This window comes from Ammospiza caudacuta, chromosome 1 (assembly GCF_027887145.1).
Source record: "Ammospiza caudacuta isolate bAmmCau1 chromosome 1, bAmmCau1.pri, whole genome shotgun sequence".
NCBI classification, from domain to species: Eukaryota; Metazoa; Chordata; class Aves; order Passeriformes; family Passerellidae; genus Ammospiza; species Ammospiza caudacuta.
The window spans coordinates 32,704,702-32,724,839 of record NC_080593.1 but is presented as its reverse complement, the minus strand read 5'-3'; the positions used below and the strand labels follow the sequence as shown (position 1 = coordinate 32,724,839).

The following is a 20,138-nucleotide window of genomic DNA, read 5'->3' as shown; positions in this document are numbered from 1 at the left end:
GCTACCTCTGCCCAATTTACTTTCTTCCTGAGGACTGGTAGATACTTATTGCCTGGAAGTGCAGGGTCTGTGTACTCTTCCCTCAAAAGCCAAGGAAACTCTTACTGAAATAAAAAGCAATTTTTCTGCTGAAGAGAGATGGGGGCTCAAAACTTGTGCTTAGGTAAGTGACCAAATCATAACCAAGGCAGGGAAGGCTGAATACAACTTTCTCAGAACAGAACCACATCCTTCTTCCCTTTGTTTGAAAAGGTATATTCACCTAAAATAGTTAAAAGTGCCTTTTATTGTGCCTGTTTTACCTTGGCTTTCTACTTCTAAAATTAAGCATGTCACACTAGCAGCACTTACTACCAGCTGAAGATTTGAATCTTCAACAGGATGCTATGTTTCCAGACCCAAAATGACTTCTATAAACACAATCCTATAAAGTGTGCATTTGTTCACTCCCACCCTGTCACTCTCAGTATCACCACAAACTGAATAGAGTGGGACATTTTTTTCTTTGATGTAAACAAACGTTCTTATTGTTTTGAAGTTGCAGAAATTCCCATCCATGGAAAAATCCATCGGACCCGGTTTTTCTTTTTTTAACAGGCAGAAGCTTTCATTTTCAGTATAATGTTAAGTATTTCTCCTGCACTGAAACAAGAGTGAAAGCATCTGATATTTCAGCTTCCAAACTCTGCTAGTTGTTGCAAATAGAACAGGACTCCCATCAATTCAAGATGGGGAAAAGAGCCATGTTGTCTGTAATGGACTGATACAGTAATCCAACCTCTTCAATTGATGGAAAAAAAATGAAAATTTTAGATTTCTTTACAGCTGAACACACTGTAGCATTTGATCAGATTAATGCTTTCAACATAATTGCCTGCTTCAAATTCAAAAATACTAGATTCAGGAGACAGACCTTTCCAATTTCAGTATTCACAAAATTCTGAAGAAAAAGTACAGGCAAATTAAACTCCATTATTTATGTTTAGCTTTTACTACCCTGTCTTGATTAACATGGTTAATGGAAAGCAAAGTGGAATTGTGCAGTAATGTGAGGGTGTATTTGTAAGAAAACCGCTACATTAAACTTTAACTATAGTTGTATTAACTATTTATCATGCATTAGAAAATATACTGTACAATCAAAATTTTTTCCTGTTATTCCCCATAAATTGAAACATGGGAAACTGTAAAGATTCATGAGATGTAGTGTTCCAAGGTGCCCAATGAGGCCTTAGTTAAGCCTATTTCAAGTAATAGGAAAGGTGCTATTTCACATTCACCACACGAGGTGGCAGCTGGGCACTGCTTATTCTGCTGCTACATTAGACTTATTAACGTATTTTAGAGGTCAGAAAACATGGCCTAAATGTTACAACCTCCATTAAGTGACTTATCAGTGTTAAGCACTGATCATGACAGTTTTTTCCCATGTTCACCTCCCTCTGCAGCAAGGCAGACCTCAAAAGGATCTTCCTTCTACGATTTTTCCCATTTGTTTTTATTCCCAAGAACACAGCTTTATTACTGTAACTATTTTTATGGCTATACCATGCCTGCATTTCAACCTTTGGGTTGTTGATGATGTGCCATGTTTAGACAAAATAAAATGTTCCTGCAACATCACAGCATAAGTCACCTTCTAGGCTTTTTGGAGAGAGAAAAAAATCCCAATGGTCTTCTTTTTTTTTACTTTACTATGCTGAAATGATCTAAAGGTATCATTTCTCCATTTGTGGAAGTAAGCCAACAGACAAAACAACAGAAGATAACTTCTGTCATTTGACAAAAAAATTGGACAAATTCCTTGACCAGGACCAAGTACAATTTCACCACCAAAAGCAGTAATTATAAGAGATTTCTTTTCCACTTCCCCCCACGCCTGCCCCCTTCTTAAAAGAACCTCCTTAGGCCCAACATATGCTGCATAAAAGGAAGGCACATATGCTGCATAAAAGGAAGGCCATTGCCAAAATACAGCTATTCTGGTCACACATCCCAGAAAATTTTAAACTACAGTGAATCCTGTGGATTTATAGAAGAAAGATAAGAGTGGGACTCCCAAAATATATTTCATTGAATCACATCATCATAGAATGGTGTGGGTTGGAAGGAACCTTAAAAATCATCTATTTCCAATCCCCGTGCCATGGACAGGGACACTTCCACTAGATCAGGTTGCTCACAGCTCCATCAAATCTTGTCCCTAACTAACTCTTTAAGAGGTGCAGTGTACTCTTTACTAATGTAAATACTATTCATTTCAGTGAAACCATTTTCAAAACACAACACAAATGGTTGTTGGACGGGCAAAGGGGGATAAAATCCTAAATATGGGAAAATAAACTCATTAGGCTAACATGGCAACGTGCAGTTTCTTGTCAACAAAATCATGCAAAAAACCAGAAAATTTTCCAGCTATCTTTCTTTGTGCTTTTTTGTTTGTTTTAAAGATTTTTAGTGTCTTACCCACTTCTGAACCACCAGATGTATAAATTTTGCCCTCAGCAGCACAGGCTGCAAGGCTATCTCGAGGTGTTGGAGGTCCTAGCTTGGAATACCAGCTATCCTTCACCACATTGTAGCAGTCCATTCGCTTTATAGGGAAGAGCTGGGAACCACCCAAAATATAAACTACGTTGTCCCAGAAGACACAAGCTGCATCCCTGCGCTTTTCAAAGGGACATCGGATGTCTGTCCAGCTGTAATCCTGCATTACAAAGAACAAGTAATGTCTAATAGATTATAACACTTACCTGTACAGTGAGTGTTTTCAAACAGAGCTTTTCATAGAGATTTAGATATGGTCAGTTTTAAGTTCCTTTTCAAAACAAACATGAACACTGTTTATTGAAGAATACTCCTCAGGCGTACTCTTGAAAAATTCTCTTAGACAACAGACATAGTTAGATGCAATGAACCATGACATTAAGAAATTCTATTTCCACATTCCCTGTGTGCACCCAGTACAGCTTCCCTGAAAAACAGTTTTGGTGTTTTTTTCCAACACAATTGACCTCCAGTTGCTATAATGTTAGAAACAATGCATGTAACCAATAAAGTAGGATTGCATTTTCTTTTATAGCAATGGAAAAAGACATCTTACATATAGTAACATATTATGTCTAAAAAATAATAAAATACAGAGTGCACCAAACAAAGACAATGGAAAAAGGAGAAGATAATATCCAAATTGACAAGCAACTCAGTAAAAAAGCTCTGATACATACTTTATTACCATGACAACTAGAAGCTTATTTACAGAATTTACAAAACACAAATGTTCTATAGCTATCCACAGTTGATAGCATGAGAAATAGGGTAATGCTCCATCACAAATACTGGCAGTCATGATGCCTAGAAACTGATTTTGCATAGATTGGCAAAATCAGCAAGTATCAAATATGAGCAGTAATGCCCAAAGCCTTAAAAACACCAAACTCAACAACTGATGGCAGACCAGGATAGCATACAGCACAAGAAACACTTCTTGAGTAATAGCATCTCACATATTCCATGAGCATAGCTTGAATCCTATACTGAACAGGAAAGTATGGGACCTCAACTGTTATCTGTGCCACCTCAAGAAGGTCTACCTCAACCTGCTGAATGACCTTCACTGTAATGGTTCACACAAGACGTTACATCATTACATTTTCTTAGCAAGGACATACTTCAAACACCTTGGTCAATGAGGAAGAACAGCGACTCCTACATGGGGGTTCAAAGAAAGAGAGGCAGAGCATGTTATAGTCCAGAACATCTTACAATCTTTTCTTGTAGCATCCCCCATATCAAGAAGAGCTGTCAGCTGCATGTGGCCTTTTATGGTGACAAACAGGTCCTGGGGCATCCTAGAAAGGAAAGCCATACTACAGCATGGCAAAATAAATAGCTGCATAAATCTTAAGAAAATGTCTCAGTGCATTGTGCAAGATCAAAATACTTTCTAGCTCAAACTTCTGGCAATTTTACAAAATATCCTGTTGTTTTCCTTTCCTGTTATAAAGGGCAGTGACCTGACCCACTTTTATGGCTTCTGTTCATGTATCCATTTCATCCATACCTTTATCAAATGAAAAGCCATAACTTGAGTATACTCAGCAGTATCCTCCTCTTTCAGCAGGAGGCAATTTAGGTCATCCTCTTGCAATGCTCTTCGAAGTTAGTCTGTACCACATAGAATTATTTCACTTTTTTAATTGAACACATTAAAGAATTATGCAGAAGTGTTGCTTTACGGCACAGTCAAGATCCACACAGCCCTGGGTAGTGCAAGTCTCCGTTCTCAGGGACTGAGTAGGGAAAGATGGACCAAGGTAAGTACATGGTGACTCTTTCCCTGCTGATCTGTTTTCATCAAGTTGCAATGCAGGACACCAGAGCCAAAAGCTATACCTTTTTCTCTGTCATCAATTTATTGAATCACTTATTAAAACTACCTGAACTCCTGAGAGCCTCAAGACCCTGTGACAAGAATGGCACACAAAATTACGGGCCCTGCAAAAAAGTACTTTTTTTGTGTAAGACTGTTCCTCATTTTCAATTGATTCCTCTTCCAAGTTTGTCATAAAAACCAACAGACAGGTCCACTATGGACAACCTCCCCATTAACAGCTTACTGACTACAGCTCTATGTCCTCCTAAAAGATATACTGGTTCCCTTGATCATCAAGAAATAGCATTGCCAGGCATCTGTTACTCTTTATTTGCCATTGTTGAATTTTGCACTGCTGAGAATTTAAAACTTCCAACCATTTCTGGCCACTAGAGATAGTAATTTCAAAAGAAGAAGCATATTGCTGACACAAAATCTCAATCATATATAAATTCTGTACTGAAAATTCATAAAACAAAACAACAAGTATTTTATTCCCAACCCAGGGATTTTTTTTTTAATTCTGTGAAAAATTCAACAAGAAAATGCTTCCCACAACTGTTAATAGAACATCTAGGATTTCTAGTAGTAATCTGAAATCATGTATGCCTACTGAAATTAGTGCCAGACTGCTCCACAAGTGTTATGCCCGTCTGCATCTATCCCGTTGCATCATTTTGCTTTCTTGATGAAGAACATGCATCAATAGAAATACCAGTCACAGTGCAACAAAGAGAGCAAATATTGTCTTAAAATAATACTGCTAACATTCTCAACAAATAAAACACAGTATCCAATCCAGTCTTATTTAAAGAACCCTTCCAATAACAAGGAAATGACTATCAGCATTAGAGACTAATTTTGTGTGCAAAGGAATCAGTGAAAATTTAAATTTTTGCACTAGTTTTATCATATAACAGCTATGGAAACTCATATTGCAACCAAGAAAATATTTTCAGGAAAAACATAACTTCTGTTTTGAATTGTTTATGTGACATGTAATAATTTAATTAAATTTCTGGTTTTGATTAATATCAGAAGTGAGGGACTAGGTCACTATTCAATCAGTTCAACAGACAAGCAAAATTTCAAATTTTCCCAAGGACCTAACCTTGCAAAAGTACATATACAAGCTTAATTCTCTGTTCTGTGACCCTCTCATCATCTTTAAATGAGACCAATTAAAGTGAGTTAAATGGTAATTCAGCAGCGGTTCTGGATCATTGGTTTGTTGCTTTTAATGAGCTATTGTCAGAGTTTAAAGATTAAAATCAAATACTCAAGCAAAACATCCAGAAAAGGACCTTTAAATAGCTTAAGAGTTGGAAATTAGGTAAAAGCTGTTCAACTAGACATAACAGGCTAGCTAAGAGTACCCAAGGAAACATATAAGCACTAGGAAAACATTGAAGGAACACATGCTTGTTAGAATAAAGATCTCCAATTACCCATTTTTAGTTTTCTTTCCCTGCCCCATTCTTCCCCCACTCCTTAGCCCACATGCAAGGCTGTAAGTTTTGATTAAGAGGCAATTCTTCAACATTTCTTCCAAACTCAGTTATTTTTTGGTGTTATTCCTGGACAAGCAGTCTATGAAAGGTAAAGCTCTTTTATCATATGCTTTATGTAGACCTTCACAGACACTACTCTTTACCTACAAAACAGATTTCTTTGCGAAAACCATGCAACTGCAAACCATGCAACTTGAAAAGTTACAAATGCCCTGATGAAAGGCTTCCCAAACTTAGATTTTGGAAAGGAGAGAATTATCTGCTCTGTACTCCTTACCTCCTTACCCCTAGCTGAAATGCTGCTTATCTTGAGTGTATGTATAAAGGAAAAAGGCAGTCATTAGTTAAGAATTTTGAATTCCCAATAGGAATACATATTAAGTGTCTCTCAAGCTAAGCCAGCAAATCTGGTGGGCTTGGGGATTTTACCCCCAGATTTGAGTGGTACTCAGAGATGGCTTGAATTTTATCTTACAAAAGGAATGTGAAAGAAAAGTTCAAAACACATCCCAAAGGCTCATTCATTCAAAATTAGATTTGATAGGGCACACTTTGAAGTTCACACAGCCCACAAAACTGCTTGAAATTTTAACAAGCATTTGATACGCTGAATTAGAACCAAAATTTCTTCAACAAAATATTACTACATGCATGGGATCTCATAACTTAAGAGAGCCCTGATGCTTATGTGGCAAATTTGTTCTCTATTACTGTATGTGCTTGCCTGGTAAAATAGGGTATGGGTAATCCTTCTGTATACAGTTGATGTTTTTAGACCCTTTAATCTGCATAGCTGAGATCTACACCATTCCTGAGACTTGATTTTATTCAAGAAATATGGAAACAAATTTCAGGCAGAACTTGCTTGGTCTAAATTGATCATCCCTAAGTTTTTTTGTTGTAAAACCTCACTTTCTTCCACTTATGTAATATTTGGCTCCCCATTCTTCTCCTTATATACTTTTAAGAACAAACAAAATTGTGAACCATTAGAATTTAGAAGTGGTTGCACATTTATAATAAATGCACTAAAAAATCCCAATAAAAACTGGGTTCTACACTAACATACAAGCCAGTAAATTATTATATGCTAAAAAAACCTGCTTTGAGTAATCTCTAAACACCTATGTGCATGCACATGCATACAGACTTTCATATATTCCTAACCAACTGCATGATGCTTTAGTGACCTTTGTTTATTTGCAGCTGAGAAATACACATACCAGTCAATGCTCAACTCAGACAGATTGATCAGCTCTCCATATCTAATATTGCTAAGAAGCAAACACAATCATTCTATTCAAAACAAAGTATTACATCTAGGTACACAGACTTAAAAATACTTAATTAACTATATTCTTCCAACTGTATACCCAGTAGGGATGGAATACTTCCTTCCTAAGACCATTTCGTAGATCATTATGTCTTAGTTAATATCACCAGCAAAGAAAACAGGTACGATTACAAGCAGTGAATCTTAATGCATTCTGAAGTAACGATTACCTTGGGGTTAAAATATCTGCAGGACTGGGGCTGAGAGCCTCCAAACAAAGCAATGCGATAATCATGCTTTTTTCTTCTCGGCCGCGTGCCTTCCACCAACTCTTCTCTGTCTTCCGGGGAAAGGAGGTGGTACCGCATCCCACCTGCAGGAAAACAGCAACAGCTGCAGAGCCACTGCAGCTCACACATGGATTGGGAGCTTTCAGAGGCAGGCATGGGGGAGAGAGGGAAGAGAAGGAAAAGAGGAACACCAAGTTTCTACATGACATCTATACAGCTTTGATTCAAAATGGAAGAATGCACGGCAGCATGAAAGGGTGGGAGCATACATCCAGATTTACACCCTATTCCAAACCGGCTGCTCCATGTGAAAACAGGACAGATACAGATTCATGTTATGTACCAACTGATTGATCAGCTCTTTTATCCAATATTAACAAGCAATTAAGATTATTGCATTGAAACAGACAAAAGAAAGCATTCCTAAGAGCGCAAAAATACTGGTGACATTACAAGGCACTAAAACCAGAAGACAAAAATCCTTATTTCCTATACAATGTACCCAACTTGGTGTCACACAACAAGTATGACTCTGATGTCAAATGTCAGCAGATACTTACCAACATATGGGTTAATTTGAATCCTGTTCATTGAGTGAAGGAAAACATTTGCGTACTGATTTTTAGATCTACACTAAATTGAAGCCAACTGGTTAACTGCTATTGAAATTGCTTTTCTTTCTTACATGATAAAATTTTACAAATGGTGTCTAAAAACAAAAGGGAAGCTTGTTTCCTATTTTGTCTGCACCCTAAGAATGCAAATGTAGGACCAATCATTGTAGGATCAATGGTCAGTATATAACAGATAGAAACAGTAAAACATACACCTAAAATTCTAACTTGTTTAGGAAAGCTTTAAAATATTCAAAATATCGACATATTTATTTTATTAATGCACACACAAACATGAACAATATTGAAGTTACAAGCCTGTCACAAAGGCAGGCTAACTTTCAGTTACCCTAAGGAGTCATTGACAAAATCTCCATTCCATTACTTCTCATGGAGTTCATGCCATTTGCTAGGAGAAAACAAATGAAAGTCACACTGTTACATAAGATGAGTTTTATTTACATAATAATCTGCTAATCCAACTTCAACTAAAACACAGCTTGGACAATCCTAGATGGATTTAATGTGAAAATGTTAGAACATTTTAAAGCAAACAATTTTCAAAATTTTTCAAAGCATTTTTAAAATTATATAGAGCATCATAAAGATTTCAGCTAGAGGTCAACTTACTGATCACCATTTTAAGGCATTCTGGGTTATCCTGAATAAGTGGTTCAGCCTGAACAGTTTTACTTAAGAAGTTCTTTGATATTAGAGGAAATCGGACTTTAGCAAGAATATCAACCATGAAGGGCTGGCGATTTGGCTCGTCGTACTTCAGCCATCTGACTGCTGCATCATAAACCTTCAACAAGAGACAAGGAGAGAAAGGGATAAGGTACATCAGCACACAGCATGGCAAGTAACAGAACCATAGTGCTATAATTGATTCTAATGCCTGCTGGAGGTTAACCTATACTAACATTTCATTATGTGGGGATCCAATTGCTGTCTTTCGAAAAAACCCTACCACAAAAGTCAACCAAGCCCAAAAAAGACAATGCTCAGACAAGTAAAACAAATGCACGATTACTGAATAAATATTATCTACAAACTTCAAAAGCCTACTACTTCTGCTGTTTAACTTTTTTCCCTCCAAACGGAAAACATGAATCTGCAATTCACATTTATGTGGGTAACTCCTGTACCAGGTTAAATCTAATACTACTCAAGTTCTGTGCCACAACATCAGTGATGCTTTCACAGAAATGAAATAACTTCTACTTAATATAGTCTCCTGAGGTGATAAACTGGTTCTCTGAATAAATCATCCTGTTGGCTATCCAAATACATTGCTATTGTTGTATCTTAGGGGACCACTTAAATCAAAGTTTTTATCTGCAAACTACTGTAAATTCACCAGAGCATCTCCTCTTTTCCTCCTCCTCACAGGAAAAGATAATGGGTATTCTTAGGGGTCAGAGAAGGTAGAACAGGGAAGATAATCAAGAAATCTGCTCTATTTATAATTGGACACTGGGTGAGGAAGAAATGAAAAAAAAAAAAAATCCAGGATTACATGTGTATTCTGATACTTCCATGCTGCTCTCAGACACAGCAAGCTTACTCAGCAGCACTGACTCTGAAGTGGCAGGACAACCTCACTGTAAGCAATAGCACAGGCAGTGCCTACACCTGTAGCTGAAACTGGTCACAGCAATTAGTGCTGAGTGACTGAGATATGATATGGAAAGACACTGCATGGAAGAATAATTCAGGACTACCAGATCAGCCCAGCTGTAACTCTGCAAAATTATCAGGGAATGTGGGAGAGCAAAGAAAACAATCAAAGGCTCAATTCCATCAGCTAAGGAAATTCAACAGAATGACTTGAGCAGGAACATAGTGTAGGACAGACAGTCCTTAATGCTACCTTCTCTTTTTGCTAAATGCAAGTATGCTCCACACCAAAACAGAAGTTAGAGAATAATGTCAACTTCCTAGCAGTACTTCTGAGAAATATGATTCCTGTAGTGCAATTGTTAAACTTTTGTAGTTTCCTACTGCACACTACCAGTCTCCTAAAGGAATTTTAATGATGCCATGCTGAATATGTAACAATATATACTTGTGACAAATAAAACTTCAAGAATGTAAATCATAAGTGCCATTTTGGCTGCAAGCCAAACAAAATTCCAGCTCTGAGAATGTTACCCCATGACCTGAACTTTTCCCAGCACTCAGTAAGAATGTTGATCTGTGACACTACTCATTTTTATACCTGCAACAAACCAACTACCACATTAAATCACCTGATATTATCCCCCACTCTTACTAATTCTTATTTTCATAAGTTACATCACATACAGTAAGATAAATAATTAAACCTTAATGCTTCAAATCAATTCTCTGCCTGTTGGAGGTCAATGTCAATGGAAACTCCAGCAGAAGTCAGAAGAACATCCATTTCCAAAAGGATATACACACCATCTCAGCTATAACATCCCTCTGCTGCACTACAAAGGTGAAGTTTGGGTGGGTATGGCATCATGAGTTGACTCAAAGGTATGAGTCAACTCATGATGCCATACCCACACAAACTTAAATTACCTAATTCAAGCACCTGAAGAGCAGAGCTACAGAGAGAAGACTTCAATTTGTTTTCAACAGCTTTGACTAAGAAGCTACAAGTACCACTCAACTGCTACAACAGCCTACAACCACCTGTCTGGGCTGCAGTGCAGACAGCTATTGCTTCCTCTTTTCCTGCAGTAGGAAGAACAAGCTGGAAAACAATCATTCAGGGCTGTGCTCTAAGGTGAAACAAGCATTCCAAATGGGACAACTGCGGATGTGACTTCTACTACAAGTTACAAATTTGAATTGAGTTTGAATTCCAGGCTCCTTTCAGCCACCTAAACTTTATGTCCAGTCCCTAAATAAGGGTCTTCCAGCAATCCACCACTGTCAATGCAAGTAGCTTTCAGTGTGTTACTCATCTTACTTGCAAGTCCCTCAGTTCCCCAGGCTTGTGTATATATAAATATTCATCACAAAACTCCTCTCTGGAACAGGCTAGGCCATACTCAGGTAGAAATGTGCATCCATTAAGGTGCAGTTTGCTCACCACTTTGAAGCGGTCCACTTTGGTTCACCAAAAGCACATAATTCCCAATCTAGAAGCAACCACTACAAACCACATAATTTAGCTTATGTACTATTCAATCAGAAGCCCTACAGCTATCATGACAAAGGAAACTGTTTATTCCCTCTCTGACTTCTTTCTTCCAACTTTGCTGAAACAACACATCTTCAAACTACACCTGAAATGTGAATATTTATTAATACTTGGTTTTGACCAAGTTAGGATGAACCTTTTACTCCACAATTTAGCAAGCACTATGTGCATCATATCCTCTAGGAACATCAGTAAGTGAGACACTTGAATATCTGAAGCCAGTTCTTGATTAAAAAAAAGTTCAGTTAAGTTCAATGCTTTTAGCTGCTATGAAACAGGGATCTCACCTGGTCTTCTGCCCTCACTGTGAGTGTGTCTTGGTTCAAGAGATGTGTCACACGTTTAACATCGAGCTGCAGAAACTCATCTGTCTTGTAAACCTCAGTGAAATGCTGATGGATGAAGTCATCTGCAGTGGCTTTCAGCTCTGGGCAGTCTAGGCATTCTGCTAGCACACTTATGCCTATGAAGGAAAATTAAGAAAAAGCCCCTTTTAAACTTGAACTGCAATTACCTTTAATATATGAAAATAGAATACAATTACTGTAATTTCAGTGATACTTACAATTTCAGTTTAATATTTATTACCATGCCTTTTTTATCCCCATTAAAACACACGCTATCACAACTCATCTGCAATTCAAGGCAAACTAAGACAGGGGCAAGCTGCTGATCCCTACCCCTACTGAACTGACTGGACAGTCAGACCTGTAACACTTGCTGTATTAACTGTCTCTCCAGCACTATTTCCTCACTGCTTCTTTCCCAATTATAAAGCAGACAACAGCACCTTAACCAAGTCTGAGCCAAACCACCCTAACTACGTCTAACCAGAACAGCTTGAGAAACTGGATCCATGTTTTACAACCTCTCCTGACCTGCTCATGCACCATCAGTCACCAGCCAAGCCCAGTTTCCTTCAAGAGCCATGGTGAACTGGGATTTTTCTGTACATGTAACACAGTCAGCTGCAGACCAACACAAAGTCAAATTGATGTTGCTGGAAGGACAGAAGGTTGGCATAAAGGTATAAACAGCAGCAGCAGCTGAGAAGCATCACTGTCAACTTTGCCATTAAAAACCAGGTAAGCACAGAGTTTTTCAGCAGCAACTTCTCATCATGCCACAGGTCTTCCTTCTCACAGAGGAAATGGCAAGTGGGGTAGGAGCGACTCACTAACATACAGGTTGCAATTAGTCTGAGTTGCTCAGAGTAGTAAAATGCAAACTATACGACAAAATTTCAAGATTCAAATTGAGCCAAGTATTCTTTCAAATACTTTTTTTAAAAAATGAACTGTGTACTTGCTTATGAGTCTGCACAAAACATGTTCCAATTTAAAAACAATGCCATAAGGAAAAACTGATTCAATCTTTTTGCAATAAATTAGCAACAAAGTATGCAAGTGCTAGAGACCATAATTTTTTTTTTTCACCTAACAGAAGCCACAGGGCAGAAATATGCCTCAAAGCAAGCCTAAGTGGTATTTTCCTTAGGTAAAATGCCTTTCTTCTAGTAGTTGTTTCAGAGCCACAGCTGTGCTGCACTGAAGTGTCAGCTGAGTCACTGTAATTCAGATATACTCTGCAAAACATTTCTATTGCTGCTATAAACATCTGTAACATGACTGAGATGTTACTTGGAGAGTACCTAACAATGACAATAAAAAACACAAAAAAAATTCTCTTAAATTTCTGATTATATAAAGTGCACCAAATCTTAAGCATGAAAAAGTACTTAGTTCTACTTGTTGTTTACCTTTTCTGTAACACCGAGTCCACATCAGAGCTACAGAACATATCAAACCTGTCCAGATAACATTCATTGTTTTCAGTCAAAATAAAAAGTGAATAAAACCAAAAGTAGCCTAAACTTACTCTGTTTATACTTGTAAAAGATATGCTAGTTTTGGAGAAGTTACAAATACGTAAAATTCTGTTTGCAAGTACAGTAACAACTGAAAGCTCCACCTCACTAAACACATGCAGTTCTCTAACAAACAACAAGCCCCAGCATCCTGCCAAGCTGGATGAGACCTTGCACAGTCAGCAGACCCTGTGGCAAGGGGCAACAGTTCAGATTCAGAGAAAAATTATTTTTACATGCCTGGATTTAGCTACATGTTATTGCTATCCACACACAGACAATACAGCAAAGTTAAAAAATAAACAGCAAATTTAAGTCTATCTCTCTTACCAAGACAATTGGAAGCATCAACTTGTTCTTTTAAAAAGTCCACACACATTTTTTTCACAGGTTCAATCTGATACTGGTTTGCTGCATCTAGTAAAGACTGGACATTATTGCTGTTAACTGAGATTCTGCAAAACAGAATGTGTAAAATTAGCATCACTGAAATGACCTAAATTGTGGCAATAAAAAAAAAAAGAAACTTAATAAATGGCAAAATGACTTCCCTCCTATTTACCCAAGAATCTTTCACATACAGTCTAAGGACACATCCTTCATGATCTTTCCAAACTGCTTTTGTTTGCTCTACTTCACCTAGGCAGGGCAAAGAGTAACCAGTCCTCAGATCTGAAGAGTAAGCCTTTAACACAGGTCCTCTGCAGTCCTATACTATTGCTATGAGTTGTGTGAGTAACCACTTTCACAAAAGGTAAAAGAAACTCAAATCAAGAACCTTATGAATGATGATTTTCGACTTCCAAACAGGTATCAGCAAAATCTGTTTAAACTCTGTCAGGACTGGTGTGTCTGATTTGCCCAAAGTGCATAAGCAGAACATTTGGCAGTGCTTCATGAGAACTTATGGAAGTCACAGCCCATCTAGGGCTTGGCTATCAGGGCAGGCAAACATGTGGCTGGTGTGGGCTGTTGACACAGACTGTCTCTTACCACCGATGGCTACACAAGAAGATTGCTCTCAAAAGAAAGGAGAAAGCCTCCCTAATGAGAGTTAACCCCATTAGATGAAAGGCCTGCCATGCATAGGTTGGATTAAAGCTGATTAAGTACTGTTTACAATCCCAGCCATCTGCAAGAGCTCTGCTTGGGTGGGGGGAGGGGCTGGAAGAGAAAAAAGACCCACAAAAACCCCCAAATACATGGAACAAGCTGAGACAAGGGGGAAACACTTTCACAGAGGAGTTATCCACCCTGCCTGTTTTGAGATGAAGGTATAACTTCCTGGAAATGGTTCTGTGCCACAGCTACTAGGGCCACAAAGAGAGACCCTGCTGACATCAATAAGGACCTGAATTACAGAACCGTGGGAAACATCATTTGACTCCAACACTGAAGTCAAAAGCTTGAAGTGCTTTGAATTGCTTTCTGGAGACAAATACCGTTTCCTTTAGTCTGTAGGGCTTCCTACTGGTTAAAGAAAAAGGAAGAAGGAAGAAGGATAGAAGGTCTAGTCACATCAGGCTTTAAACAAAGGAAAGAATTTCAATGGTAACAAAACTGATGAATCACAAAAACATTATATTAAGTTTTTATCATTTAAAATTGGCAGGCTTCCTAGAAAAGTATGAGCTTGAAATAACAAAACTACCTTGCAGTATAAGCAAACTCCACGAGCTGTTCAATAATGTCAGGCTCTGCATCTTTTAGCTCCACTTCAAAGGACTTTGATTCAATCATATTTGCTGCAAACAGATTAAAAGACAAACTTTTAATCAAGAACTCACTCTAGTTATTGTATGTTTTGCAAACAGTAGAAAATAAAGCAATTATTCAAAGTGGTAACCTCCCAAAAACTGCTCAGAGTTGATTGCTGTTTTCCCAGGATTGCTAATGCAAGTCAGGAAAGGAGGCAGTGGAACAAACAAGATAACTGGTGTGAGCACATCCTTGTATTATCTAAATTATGATAAAATATGTTAAGTAGAAAAAGTCCTAGACGTTGTTGACTGCAGCCAGACTGCCATGTTAGCATTACCACTGTCAAAAGCCATTCCCACATTCAAGCTGATAACAATGGAGACAGCTCCAAGCTCCCCACATCCAGACATAGCACTAGGTTTGCCCACAGATGGGCAATTCCATTCAAGGAGCACTAGAATGAATGGTTATTTATTTTACTTCCACTCAACTTTGATTTTAGAGTAATTTTACAATTCATGGGTAAAGCATAGAAAAGATAAAGGGTGACAGATAGCTTCCTTTGTAGTTTTAAACCATGACTGAAGTTTTAAAGAGAGCATAAATTAAGTAATTACAGAATCACTGAGTTAAAGTAATCACATTAAGGTTCAAAAAGATCTCTAAGATCATCCACTCCAGCCACTAAATTATGTCTCTAACCTCTGATAACCCAATTTATATGCAGAAATGCCTGATGGCAGACAAATTCTGTAATGGGACAAAAGAAATTCCCAAATTTCAGGTTAAGGAAGGGAGATGATAAACTAATACAGTGTATAGGCCCCAGATATTAATTAAGAGAGCTTATATATAGAGTAACACTTGACTTGATCACAAGAATTAAAGGAAAAATGAGGAGAGGGGTGAACAGAGATGAATGGAAGGAGACAAAATGAGATATCTTCACTTACACTTATCCCTCAAATTAATCACTTTCATAAGATTGACAGGTTGACAGACACATATATAACAGCATATCATAATGAAAGTTTAAAATGAATCAATTTTCAAAAGACTTACTAGTAAACATCAAGTTAAAAAAATGACTGGCTGAAGCAAGCACAACACGGTGAGCTGGGATCTTTCTTTCTTGAACCATAAGAATGACATCACAAAGAGTTTTCTGGATCAGAGGGAAAAAAAGACAAAAATCAGCATTTTTGAAAATATTTCAACAACATTTCTTTAAAAACAGCTTATGGAAATTCATTACTTTTTGTAACACACAAAACTCAAGAGCATTATGTGACAAAAAGATTTTCTGGAAGTCAAAGTTCAGTAGCCTGGAGAACTAGCAAACATCAGTTTACCCATAAATTTGTACAGGATGGTCACAAATAACATCAACTCTGATCAAAGTATTTCCTGTAGCTTTTACATCAGCCTACAATAATGTAGCTCTGCAGCATCTAGTAGGGGCTGCATTTATATTGCACTGCTTTCATCTACCAGTGGCTCTCCTCTACTCTGCCACTGATTTTCAAAACAATTCACAAGAACCTCATATCTGAAGACTGCCATCCTATTTCCCAACTACAGTCAAAGTGATGAATGAGTTTAAAGCACTCAATGGAGCATTTTAAAGAAAATGCATGAAAAAATACCACTTCTGTGGAAGGGTTTGACTGGTCATACCCGATGAGCAACTAGCTTCCAAACAAACCATAATTTATTTCTCATTTGTTTGCTGTTTATATGCAGGCAGCTAGTTTCTCCCCTGCATGTGAACTGTCATTCTCCAGAAGGAGAAGGGAAACATAACTTATAAAAGCTGGCAGGGGCCACTGGGGTAAAACCACATAATTTTAACACACTCAGAAATGATCTCTCTTCTAAGAACATACTGAGTGAAATAAATGCATATCATACTACAGCTAATTATAACTATCTACTAAAAAAGAAAAACTGAGCAGCACTGCTTCCTCAAATCATAGGAAATAATTTTGGACTATTACCTTAAAGTTCATGGAACTGCTCTCAAAAACATCCATCCAAGGCCAGCCCCAGAAAAAAATGTTTCTAGTGTGGGAAATACATACTTGCTTAGAACTGCGAGTTTTCCACATGAAGACAATATTATCTAGGGCTGATAACCCACATTTACAATTCCTTTAAACATGCCTACTTTTATTTTTTTTTACAGGACACTCAAAAGCACATACTGGACAAAATAAAACTAATACTTTCAAAAATATTATCAAAATGGAAGTTAGATGGGGGTGACAGATAGCTTCCTTTGTAGTTTTAAGCCATTTATGATTGAAACAACAGCACAAAAGGAGATCATTCTGGAAAAGCTTCAGAGGAAATCCTTTAAAAGCTGAAATTTTTAACACTTCTGGTTCAAAACAAGCATTGGAAACTAGCAGTACAAGATACCATAAAATCCTATGGCCAAGCTTTGCCAAGACTTGCAGCTGTTGCTTGAGCTCCACACTGCATTTCTAAGACACTTTAAATGCCTCAGCTCAGCATTTGTGACACCTCAGATGCTCTGAGGCTGCTCTGGTGCATTTGCCAACACAAACAGACCATCATTTCAACTTCTTTCCCTGGGAGGTTTCTGGGTGTGATGGTTCCATTCAACTACTGCTCTTCTGAGGATTGCTGCACTTCTTCCCAGAAGGCCCCACTATTGTCAGGGGGTCACCTCCATGATGCAGCAGGTGATTGGTGTTAACCAAAGGACACTTCACCTTCCAAACAACAGGTTCAGCAACACCTTGCAGCTCTATCCCAGCCTCATTCCCAATGACTTCATTCTTGGCTGACCTCCACTGAGCTCCAATGTTGCAACAAATGATTTATGCACACGCTGTCCAATAGCTCTGGAAAACCCACAAAGATGTGGGTCATCAATGCTGGAGACAAGCATCAAGTCCTCAAAGCACTAAACACACCTGGCCCAACATCTCACCTGTACTGAGTGCAGGTTTGTCCACAGTTTAAACTCCCAAACTAATGGAGGATCCCAGCTCACACAAAAAGCAGCCTCCTTAAAATGAGCTGTAAGTTCCCATTGGTCCAGATTCCTACAGGATTAACTAATGAGCTGAATATCTAGAGCTGCAGGTGCACTTTGACACTTCCATCACAGGACATCTTAACTCATATTCAGGTTTTGTAACTACAGCACAGCTCTTGACTTGCCAAAATACAAGAGAAAAGAGCTGACTACAAATCCTCTTACAACTTTAGCACAACTAATGAGCTGAAACTAGTGTGTTTTCCTCTGGCTCCTGCTGACTTCCCAAATTTATCCTGTATAACCACACCTCCCTCACTCCCTCAGTAATACTTGAGCTCCTCTTCCAAACAACTCATAAAAGAAGCATGAGTTCCATGAAATCTGCAAAAATGTCTGGACCAGTCAGCACTGTGTGGGATACGTAAAGCTCATCTGAGGTCAGATGAGAAGTCTGCAGGCAAAACTCAGAGCAGCTACTGCCTGGGCATAACAGATTCTGGAATCTGAATCAGAAGTACACACAGACTTCATAGCACTTAATCCTGACCCTCTCACTCCTTGTCTGGAGTGGCTCATGGCTACATGAGAGCTGGCACCCCACTGCACTGCAAGATGAGGCACCACAGAACAATGCGGCACAGAACCACTTACACAGAACAATGTGGCACCACACACTGGAACAGGGACGTGGTAAAGCACTGTGAAATTCTGTGCTGGGGACTGCACATATATCCACAGGAGGGCAATATTTCCTTTATCTACTCACAAATCACAAGAGCATCTGGCATGTCCTGTTAAACAATGGCAGAGGTATGAACTAAACACTGAGGAACCAAGTTATTAATTCAGCCACACCTTGGAATATGTTCACACTTTCAGATCAGAAACAAAGCCTACATAAAAAACATAGATCACAGGCCTTAAGTCTTTACTACCTGAAGTGATCGAAAAAAAAATTAGTTTTTCATACTTAAGAGCTTAGTTGCATGAAATGGTTTATGCAGACAGCATAACTGACTGTCTATTACTGAGAGAAGAACAGGGCTAAGTGCCAGAGAAAAGCAGAACCAACACCAATACTTGTGAGGTCAGGACCCAGACTGCTGGTGCAGACAGCATTAAAAGATGGGCTGAGCCTCTGGCAAGACTAACACTGGAGGACAAGCAACTAAACCCTAGAAGATACAACACAGGACAGTGCCAAGTGTGAAGCCCCTATATGGCCTGGGTTTAGACTCAGCTTTAACTGCCTGCACATCACTGTTTTTAAACAAAGTTCTACAACCAATCTAGATCCTTCTCTGAGAAGAAAGATTTCTTCATATGCAAGGAGTTACATCTATCATCCTTCTGCTCTCGTACCATTAGTTCAATGTTTTTATAAAAAAATAATTAAAAATGAATGTTCAATTCAGTTTGGACAGCTCAACTGAAATGCACTTGCATGACTGTGATTTTGGTTACCGCTCTTGCTCTATTGGTGAACAGAGGAGTCACTTTTAATACTATTAAAATATTGACCATGGAAGCTGATCAGGCAAGAGTTTCACAACTTGAGGCTGGATGAAGCCACCACACTCCTACACTGCCACTGGCTTCCTAGTGCGATGACCAGAGGTATTCAAGACAAAAGAGGTATCCACAATCTGTGAAACCAAACCACGGTTCTACTCTTCCCTCTCCTCCCGCGGCAGGTTCACTGTTCAGAGAGCACACAGTCAATTTATTCAGAGAAGAGTTTCTGGTCAACAATCCAGCAGCAGCGCCTGCCCTCGGGGTTCGGTCCGAAACGGGCTCCGTGAATGCTCCAGCTGGGGACACCGGGCCATCCATCACCCACAGCCTCATCCTGCCCGACCGCCCGCAAAGAAAAACAGATCCACGGCGTCTTCTGCCGGCAGCACCACACGGGGCCGGCACACACCAACCGGAGCTCGGCCCTCTCGCCGTGCGGCTCCGGAGGCCGGGGCACGGCGGTGCCGGCTCTGCTGGCTCCCCCGCGGTCGGGCCCGAGGGACGGGAAACCCTCGGTACTGGCCCTGAGGGCAGCACGGAGCCCGCGGGCTGCCGGTCCTGGCCGGCGCCTCTCGTACCTGCTTGCGCATGGCGTTCATGACGCCCATGAAGGAGGCGAGCAGCTTCGCCTCCTCGCGGGCGGCGAGCTTCTTCTCCGTCTTCTTCTTGCTGCTCTTCTCCGACCCGGGCGTGGCCATGCTCGCCCGCGCTCACCGCCGGCGCGCCGACCCCGGCCGGGAACATGCACCCGCCGGCAGCCGGGCGGCGAGCAGCGTGCGCGGGGCTGGGCACCGGGCACCGGGC

At 39.3% G+C, this 20,138-nt stretch overlaps 1 protein-coding gene across 1 annotated transcript in view; it reads right to left on the bottom strand.

Annotated features, from left to right (window-relative positions):
• The window catches only part of KLHL7 (kelch like family member 7), a 25,735-nt gene extending 5,597 nt beyond the window's left edge, over window positions 1-20,138 (bottom strand). The window contains exons 1-8 of the mRNA XM_058800317.1: window positions 19,913-20,138; window positions 15,872-15,974; window positions 14,760-14,853; window positions 13,439-13,563; window positions 11,529-11,704; window positions 8,694-8,868; window positions 7,390-7,532; window positions 2,467-2,707 (exon numbers count right to left, since the gene is read on the bottom strand). Of these exons, the coding sequence (XP_058656300.1) occupies window positions 2,467-2,707; window positions 7,390-7,532; window positions 8,694-8,868; window positions 11,529-11,704; window positions 13,439-13,563; window positions 14,760-14,853; window positions 15,872-15,974; window positions 19,913-20,032 (1,177 nt within the window). The 5' untranslated portion in view covers window positions 20,033-20,138. The remainder of the gene's footprint in view (window positions 1-2,466; window positions 2,708-7,389; window positions 7,533-8,693; window positions 8,869-11,528; window positions 11,705-13,438; window positions 13,564-14,759; window positions 14,854-15,871; window positions 15,975-19,912) is intronic.